The sequence below is a fragment of the Diadema antillarum genome, unplaced genomic scaffold (assembly GCF_040938485.1).
Source record: "Diadema antillarum isolate AM-2024a unplaced genomic scaffold, OU_Dant_1.0 scf00000226, whole genome shotgun sequence".
NCBI classification, from domain to species: domain Eukaryota; kingdom Metazoa; phylum Echinodermata; class Echinoidea; order Diadematoida; family Diadematidae; genus Diadema; species Diadema antillarum.
The window spans coordinates 98,549-108,445 of record NW_027271115.1 but is presented as its reverse complement, the minus strand read 5'-3'; the positions used below and the strand labels follow the sequence as shown (position 1 = coordinate 108,445).

Below are 9,897 nucleotides of genomic sequence, written 5' to 3'. Positions count from 1 at the left end.
CCTTTTTTATTTTCGGATAAACGAACCTTCTTAACAGCAAACCTTCAAAATGACGGCACAAAATGTTCGGATTAACGAACCTTCGGAATAATGAAACTTGCTTCATTTTCGGACTAACAAACCTTCGGAATAACGCCAAAAATGTTCGCATAACGAACACCATTTCTTTCGGAATAACGAACATCTAGATAGAGGGAATACGAACCTTCGAAATAACAACATCACCCGCTTTTACATGTGGCTGTATGGAAGTGCATTGGTACAGCTGACGATGGAAATACTACGTGAGGCTCTTTTTAAAAAAAAGAAAAGAAAATTAAAATGAGATAGATTATGAATTCATTATTTACCTGATTAACCTCTGAATAACCAATTTCTCAAAGAAGTTCTCAAAAGAAAGATGAGAACGCTCAGCCCAACCCTCATGAGTAATTGCTCTGGATTCCTAATAAAATCGAATTCCCATGAAGAGCGGCTCGAAGTTTGTAGCTTGGTATACCTAGACTATCGGATAATACCCTACAATCGAACGGTTACTACATGCAAAGCTGGGATTAAAGCCATGAAATGTTTGGCACCAGGCAAGGGAAGAGCTTATAGTACTCTGAAACAAGCCAATCTCATTTTCTTAACTCTCTCTTAACATCATATCATTATTCGCAAAGAGTTTACAACTTGCGTACCAAAGCACCGAGCAATTAGTTCAATGTAACTGATTATAATCATCAACAGTTTCTATCCAATCCACCGAAAACACCGTATGAAGCATGAAAAGTGGCCATCATGTGTAATCCCATATGTCATCACATGTCAAGAGTACACGCAGTGTAATTAAAGAAATTACTATCAACATCAGGTAATCTTGGTCAGATGTTCGCAACGGACAAACCACACGCTGACAAGCCAATCACACAGTCCCCACGGACGGCTGCAAGGCTCTTCGAGATGTGATATACCCGGATGAAAGAGGGCGCCTTTTGATTAATCTCGATGACTACGAACCAATAATTTAGTCTCCAGTGTTATCTCCACCCATGCCTGTTTCCTTGTAGTGGTATAATTTTTGCTTGAAATAATGTTTTTGCATCTCTCTTTTCAAGTGATTTAAAGCATTCATAACAACTTTGGCAACACAAAGCAGCTATCGCGCTTTAATATTATTTTGACTTTCCATGATGTGTAATGTTGCGTGTATTCGAGTCATGCATGGATGCTTTTTTGAAGAATAGATACACATAAGAAAGTAATAAATGTACATGTATGTATGATAATAACGTTTGCACTATGACAAATGCCTTTCAAAAGCATTTCGAATTCAAGTGACTATTGTAGCTTCGTTTTTGTTTTAACACACCATAGTTTATGCCATTGAATATTTTAACAATTTTAGTAGGCTTACATCGTCAGATTGTCGAACTCGGTGATTGTTTTATGTTGTAACGATTTATTCATGAAGAGGGAATTGATACCTTTCATGTTTTCTCCCCCACAGTTGCAGCGGAAATACATCGCCATGACGTCACATCTCTACACTCGGCAAACCGATTGGACATCGTGGGGAATCGTTCGCCTCACGTTGAGTGAGACATACGCCTAAATAGCAATGTCAATGGAGTCATCGATTGCCTCTTTGATGAGCTCGAGAAGGGGGTAAATAGGCAAGGCACGCCGCGACCAGCGCGGCTGTTAACCTTCGTAAGCGTTTAGCCAAGGAGTTATCATGATATACAGGAATAAATTCCCGTGTGTGTGTGTGTGTGTGTGCGTGCGTGCGTGTCTGTTCACGAGCTATGATCACGCGATGATGATGATGATGATGATGATAATATAATAATAATAATAATAATAATAATAATAATAATAATAATAATAGGTGAGAATACAACGAGGAATATTCCAAGGGGACTCACTGTCACCTCTCCTCTTCGTTATATCACTCATTCCACTTACAAGCGTTCTGCGAAATGTATCGGCCGGTTATGACCTCGGAGGAAATCATGGCTCCCTCAATCATCTGCTGTTCATGGACGACCTTAAGCTCTTTTGTAAAGACGAGAAGCAGTGCGACAAGCTAATTCAAACGGTTCGTCTGGTCAGCAAAGACATCGGCATGGACTTCGGCATCAACAAGTGCTCTACCCTGGTTATGAAGAGAGGGAGACGAGTGAAGAGTGCAGGAATACCACTCCCTGATGGAAGAATACTACAGAGTTTGGAGGAAGGAGAGAATTACAAATACCTCGGAGTGTTGGAATCTGATGATGTCTCGAACAATGCTATCAAAGTGTCTGTGACGAAGGAGTACTTCTCACGTGTAAAAAGTGTACTAAAATCACACTTAAATGGCGGACACTTGATCACACCTCTAAACACCTGGGCGGTAGCAGTTTTGAGATACACAGGAGGAGTGGTCGAATGGACGAAGGCGGAACTGGCTGGTATGGATCGGAAGACAAGAAAGATGCTCTCGATCTACAAAACCCACCAAATGAGTGCTGATGTCGACAGGTTGTACCTGCCAAGGAAAGAAGGAGGCCGAGGGCTCGTGAGTGCGTCAGATTGCGTTGAAATGGAGCAAATCAGCCTCAACAATTACATAAACAGCAGTGAGGAAAAACTCCTTCGAGCCGTTCTGGTTGAAAGTGGAAATAATGTAAACGCCACTGATCCACTTACTTTCAAAAGCCAGAAACGAACAGAAAGATCCGCAAAGTGGAGAGAAAAGCAGCTGCACGGGCAGTTTTGCAGAGAGACGGAGAACATCAGCAGTAATGACACATGGTTATGGCTGAAGAAAGGAGAACTGAAGAAGGAGACAGAAGGACTGATCATTGCTGCCCAAGAGCAAGCACTGTCAACAAATGCTCTGAAAGCCAAGATACAGAAGAGAGATGTGGATGCCACATGCAGGATATGCCGAGAAAGAGACGAGACAGTGCAACATATCGTATGTGGCTGTAGTAAATTGGCGCAAAAGGAGTACAAAAGACGACATGACAAACTGGCACAAGTCCTTCACTGGGAGCTTTGCAGAAAACATGAAATACCATGTGAGAGCAAATGGTATATGCACGAACCACAGAAAGTTTCTGAAAATGATCAAGTTAAAATCATCGGATATCATCGTCGTAGAAAGGGCTCGACAGATGTGCACAATCGTCGATGTCGCGGTACCGGGAGACAGCAGAGTAGCCGAGAAGGAGAAGGAAAAGATAGAGAAGTACCAAGACCTTGCCAGAGAGCTTCGCCGCCTGTGGAATATGAGAACGAAGGTGATCCCTATTGTCGTTGGAGCACTCGGAACAACGCCAAAGCAGCTGCGACGGCACTTGGACGACGTTGGTGTGCCAGATTGAGTGCAAACGCTCCAAAAAGCAGCATTGCTGGGGACGGCACGAATCCTGAGAAAAGTACTGGAAGTCTAAGGTTCCAGGATGGAACTTGACGTGATATAGATCTCCAAGAGATATCTTGTGGAGATAGAGATAATAATAATAATAATAATAATAACAATAATAATAATAATAATAACAATAATAACAATAACGATAAAGGATATTACTAATTATGTGGGTAAGTTTTAAAGCGTCCAAGGGTAGGAATGTTTAAATGCTCGGAATAAATTTTCATTTGAGGTTTCTGCGAAGCAGCTAATGCTGTATACCCATGCTGTGACTATATCAGTGTACTTGTGAAAAGGCATCGCAGCCTTTTTAGTTTTAGGACACTGAATTTCACATCGCGTTATTTGTAGAATACTTTAATAACACAACAAAGTGTAGAGTTGGCAACGTTGTGATTCTAAATGCAGATTGTAGACCCACTTGTTTCTTTTGCATCCTCTGTCCATAATTCAGCGCTTGATTAATCGTTAATAAAGATGAAATGGCATGAAAAAAAAAACAGTTCTTGAGAGTAGTCGTCACTTGGCTTGCTCGAGGAGCAAAATTATGTTATGAATACAAATATATAAATAGTAATTTTTGAGATAGGGGGAACAAAAAGGAAGAAAAAAAAAACTAACAAGATTTCAGCCTACAAAGCAAACACGAGAAAGGTATCAATGTCATTTCAATTCACTTCGACGTTTTTACGTCCGGAGGCAGAAGTTTTACGTCAATAACTGCACAGCGCAAAAATCATTATACACATTTTCGGATTTTTCTTTTTTCATTTCAAAACGTCAGAGATTGAGTGGATCATATAGATCTACATGAATGAGTTCATTTTGTTAAAATGCAGTTGATAACGTTGATGTTGATTATGATGATGATGATGATGATGATGATAATAATATATAATACTGATAATGACAATGATAATGAATACAGAAATAGCATAAATTGATTATAATCGTTGTATTGTAGACATTGAGAAATAATGACAATGATAAGTAAACCTTAGTGATAATGAAAGTGACAATCACAATCAAAATCAGTCAGACATGAGCTGTTTGAGTGATTCGATTATCAGAAGGTATATCACTCTATTATATCACTCTATCATTTGAAGTAAAAACAGACCATGATCGACGAACTAGTGTGTAATGGCATCGTACATTCGGGCCAGACTCTCAACTGTGCTTCTTTTGATTGTGCTATCTATGGTATATTAACAAACACTCGTATTGCACACATTTTCAGGTGTTTTTTTTTCTCATAGAGTTATTTTACATCAAATTAATAAATCGCTCTAAAATTGCTAACTCCATGACTTTGTGCTCTATTATTTCATCACAATAGTACTGACTTTTCTGATTTCGTTTTGTTGGATACAAATACACCCACTGGCCAGTGGATGTCACGTGACTTTACCTTGAAATGCGTGTGTCCACGGAGCCTGCCTATTCAGCCCTTCTCTCTAAAATGTTTGAGCGAAGCCATAGTGTCTTAAGTGACGAATAATAGCAACGTGGACATAATCAAAGGGAAACGCTGGGCATACAGGGGCGCGGCGTAGTCGAAGGGAATCGCTTATCCAATCAATCATAAAGTGACAAATGACGGGCTTTACCTCTCGGTTAGCAGCAGAAAATGTGGAAAAAAAAATTGGAAAGCTACAAAAAAAAAAAAAAACATTTAACATCACCAGATAGTAAGTTGTATACTCATAGGGGCAAATTTACTTCAGGGAAACAAAAGTGAGCTGCGTCTTGGCATTTCATTATAGCGCTTGTCACGTTAAGCGCTTGCGTATTTCAATCAAACTCACAAAACAATTGGGTCGAATAATTTAGCATCGGGCTAAAGTTCAAGCACCATAAATCGCAGTATTTGTTTCTCTACTCTTTTTTTTCTTCCCTCTCTCTTTCCATCTCTCTTACTCCCTCTCTTTTCCTCTTCTTATTCTCTCTTTCTCTTCTTTAGGAGGGCTAGGACGAAAAAAAAAGGAAGAAAGAAAGGGAGACAGACGTTTTCGTCACCTTCGCTTGGTTGGCGGCTTTCCCGCCATAATAGAGGGACAAAAACAAGTTTGGCGGTATTCCTCCTAAGAGATACTGCGTCTCGAAGAGTCATGGAAAAGATGTGTGAAGTTTACGTGGGTGTGCTGTTATGACGAGGTGGTGTTGTTTTTACGAGTCTTGGTTGTTGTTTTTGTTTCGTTATTTAAATCATCATCATTGCTACTGTATAATGCATAATGCTGCCTATGCTGAATCCGATGAGTGAGCAGACTTTGAAGTTGATATTTTGAAGTTCATTAAGGTTTGATTTCGATTGTTCTGCGCTGGTAGACCTAAGATTATGCGACCCCTCGGTTAGTCGATTCTTCCTTGAAATCATGCATTGAAAAAACAGCAACATTATGATCGAAAAATATTTCTGCACAAGTCTTAATATTTGACCTCTTACATTTCTGCTTCAACAGATGAAGGCATTGACACCTTCTTTTCTGTCCATATCTCGGTCCGTTTTTGTCTTTTTGTATGTCTGTTTCGTCGTCTCTTTTGCAGCCGATGTATGTATGATTGGTTTTCTTTATTCTCCCGTTCTGTCACCAATCTAGCCATTTCTCACAAGCTGACACTTTAGTTGTATATCTCTTTTCATCATGTGAATGTCCACTACGTATCATGGATCATTCTGACGTTTGGTATACTCGACCATTTGTGACTGAGTGAACAGAACCCATAAATAGACTCGACTAGTTACACAAGGTAATATCAATGTCGATTATACGAATTGTAATTATCACCAGCACTTATCACTACCACCACCATCATCATCGTCAACATCAAGAACATAAGCATCATCATCCACATCATCAACATCATGAATGAATGAATGAATGCATGAATGGTTTATTGATCATCAAACTTCGCAGCCGAATGGCTGAATTACGTCTGATTTACATCGATAAAAATACAGTGAGGCAAAATAAATTACATTATACAAAACACGAACAAAATACAATCATTACGACGACAACAACAACAAATCATCAGTACATCATCATCATCATCGTCGTCATCATCATCATTATCATTCATAACCATATTATATTGTAAGAATGTCATGATGATATAATGAACTTAATCAAATTGCAAGCCTTAAGGTAATTTTTTTCTCTCTCTTTTGAAATTCAATGGAGCTGAATATCTTTGCACATCGCTCAACATATCTTCATTTTCACCAGGAAAAAAAAAACGCACCTCCATCTCCATAGATACTTTCTCTTTCCCCTCCTCTGTTAATCCTCATAAGACCATTGTCTCCACAAATCAGTTGTTGTTACACACACTAGATTTGCCTTTAAAGGGATAGTACAGTATTGGTGGAGATGAGAATTGGGCTTTTAAATTTTTGCGAGATACCAAGAAAACACTTATGATATAGCACAGAACATACCATTTTAAGAGGAATTCAAAGTTTATTTGATGAAAATCGGGTTTGGAATGACTGAAACATCCAAAAACATAGTAAAACAAAGCGATCGTTACAAAGTGTGGGTCCCACACTTTATTAGAATCGCTCTTTTTTGGATATCTCAGCCATTTCAAAACCAATTTTTATCAAATAAATGTTGAATTCCTCATAGAATTACATGCTCTTTCACATTTCATAAGAGATTTCTCATTATCTCACCTAAAAATGTTAGAAACCTGAAATTAGGTCTCAACCAGAACTGTACGATCCCTTTAAGTTTGATAGCGTTAAGTTTGATATAGGGAGGGAGGGGTAGGCCACATCCCCTCGCGGCTACAAGTGCTCGCGTGCCGGTTGCCATTACTGTGGCATCAATCAAATCGCCAAAGCTCGGCCGAGTAACCCCTCCTCCTCCTCCTCATGTTTGAATGGAATTCCGTGCATCTGACGACTGCTGTCAGCTTATTCGCTGATGATCACATGATTACAAGAACGTAGTAGTATATAAAATGAAAAGAAAAGGTCGAATGAAGTATGTTATGCGATTCGCAGACCAACGGCCAACAAACTTGTAGACATAGAAGCGATAGAAACCGAAACAGATAACTGATACGACTTTCATGTTTAATGAGAGGTCATCTTTGATAATATCTAGCGTTATCATCGTTATTATTCATTTCAATTCAAATCTATTTCATACTTCTCTTATATATATATATATATATATATATATCAATATTACATTAAAAGTAATAGCGCAAGTTCTTGTACCTTGTCAATAACGTACAAAACAAACAAAAACAATATACATTGTACAATGTACATACATGGTATACTCATTAATAATAATGATAACTGGTCGAAATCTCGGTTTGGGTTGTACAAAGAGAAATATGACGGGACCTACATGAAAGCAAGCTTGTTTGGCTGTAATCCTTACTCCTCGCGTCATATTCATACATACTCCATCCCACTGTCGTTGTCGCAGCCCTATAAGTATGAGGAACATCGACAGGATGACACTTTAAATACTGCCAGTATACAAGGTGTCAGGCACCTACATACATTCAAGGTGAAAAATTTCAGTGTTCATGACAACAGCATTCCAGACGGTGTCGAATATGGAATGAATGAAGAAACCTTTGCACCTATATTTGCTATTGCTGACTCTCTGTGTCTGAGTATCTTCTTTAATACGATTTTTTGGAAAGCATGAAACATGATACGTTATCAAATTGTCTTGAGTATCTCAAAGTTTTTGAACTGAGGGGAGCATAACGTTCAAGTTTTCAATTCACAATAAACGTTAAAAAAGAGTGTTTTTGCTGTCCCTTTGTCTACTATTTCTAGCTACGTTTTTGAACCAAGGAAGCATAACGTTCAGCAAACAAAGTTTTGACTTCAGAAGCATTAAAAATAGAGTGTCTTCGCTGTCCCCTCCAACTATTTCTAGCTACGGAAGACTCGTAGGGATGGCAAGGTGGTGGTCTGGTCGCCTTTGTCTCCCTAGACTTGTAAAGGTCACCTGCCGAGGTCGTTACACAAATAGGGTATCTCTCTGGATGTCAGAGCTTCTTTCAAAATGCTTACAGACGTCTGTAAACAATGCTCCTCTAAGCAGGTAAACTGAAGCTTGGTAGTGAAAGAAGCATCTTGAATTGGGGCTTATTTTGAGAACATGAGTTACGATATTGATATTATGTGATAAGAATGCTACGTATAAGACAAATATACCTCAGCAGTATAATTACAACTGTTTTAATAATATTAATAAAACCAACGTATCAACCAATAACCATATTTACCATCATTATGTTTCAGAGTAGAGTATTCTGTCTCCGGTTATACGAATAAAGAAAATGGTAATCATAGTACTGCATCTGATGAACTGATATAATAATGATGTAGTGATTATGATAACGGTGACTATAATTACCACGATTATTATCAATATGGAAATAGTTATCAATATATTAATGGATACGACGAAAACTACGTACAATAGAGATTAATTGATTGATTGATTGATCGATTGATTGATTGATTGATTGATTGATTGATACTGAGGTATCTTTGCTTTGTATTACTTTATGTGGAAATAAAATCATTTGAATTTGAATTGATTGATTGATTGATTGTTCCACATCTCAAAACACAAATGTGATGATACAATTGATAGAACAGAAGACAAGATATGACGTCGTAATCAAGAGAAAAGATTAATTTTGCAATCATGAAATGTGAGAAACTTGCTAGAAGATTTATCATCATAATCGTCATCAAATTCACAACGATAATGCTATGTGTGTAACATACTTATGAAACAAATGATAATATTATCAAGTGATATTGTAAGCGCTTATTCATCATTGACGTCCTCGGTCGAACTACTTTTCTGTCGATGATGTAATAAATGGCATCCTCATTTTCTTCTTCTGCTCGCTGGTTTTGAGACATTGATTACCCCGAGATCCCCGCGGCCTCCCGGTAAGGGAAGAGCGTTTCGGATGCCGGTCGATCCGTTGAATATACGCCCATCTTATAGTGGTCATGATAACGCTAATTCAAATTTCCACAGACTTCTGATAATCATGGAAATTTAATGTGATAAGTGAAAGTGCTCTTTCTGCTTTGTTTTGTTTTTCTCGATTATCTTTCAACTCTCAAATTTTGTTGAATGCTGTATATCAGTAATTTGTAATCAGTAGTTTGTAATCTTTTGTTGATTTTCTTTTTTTACGTCTGTGTACTTGTTAGAAAGTCTCAGGTTTTCAAGCATTTTATTAACGATTAAGACAAAGTGATCAAGACGAAATTACATAAGACCTCCTTAGATATTTCTTCGATTTATTGGGATACAGTTTAAGAGAAAGTTTAACTCAAAGCATCAATATGTCAAATATCATCAGAAAATTACGGTGAATTGGAATCGCTCGATCATCAATGTGAACATCAAACTATCGATATTGTTAGGCAAACTACAGAGCAATCTTTACAAGTCAAACCACTAAGTCTTTTCCAGATTATGCTG

General features: G+C 38.1%; 1 protein-coding gene across 1 annotated transcript; it reads left to right on the top strand.

Moving 5' to 3' along the window:
- Positions 1 to 2,023: 2,023 nt before the first annotated feature.
- Positions 2,024 to 5,375, top strand: LOC139724649 (uncharacterized). Its single transcript, XM_071635780.1, has 2 exons — positions 2,024 to 2,545; positions 5,367 to 5,375. Exons 1-2 carry the CDS (start codon positions 2,024 to 2,026, stop codon positions 5,373 to 5,375), a joined length of 531 nt encoding a protein of 176 aa, XP_071491881.1.
- The last annotated feature ends 4,522 nt before the right edge of the window (positions 5,376 to 9,897 follow it).

Bases quoted from the DNA above. Each gene is read 5' to 3' on its own strand.
- LOC139724649 (XM_071635780.1), top strand. From the start codon at position 2,024: ATGGACGACCTTAAGCTCTTTTGTAAAGACGAGAAGCAGTGCGACAAG.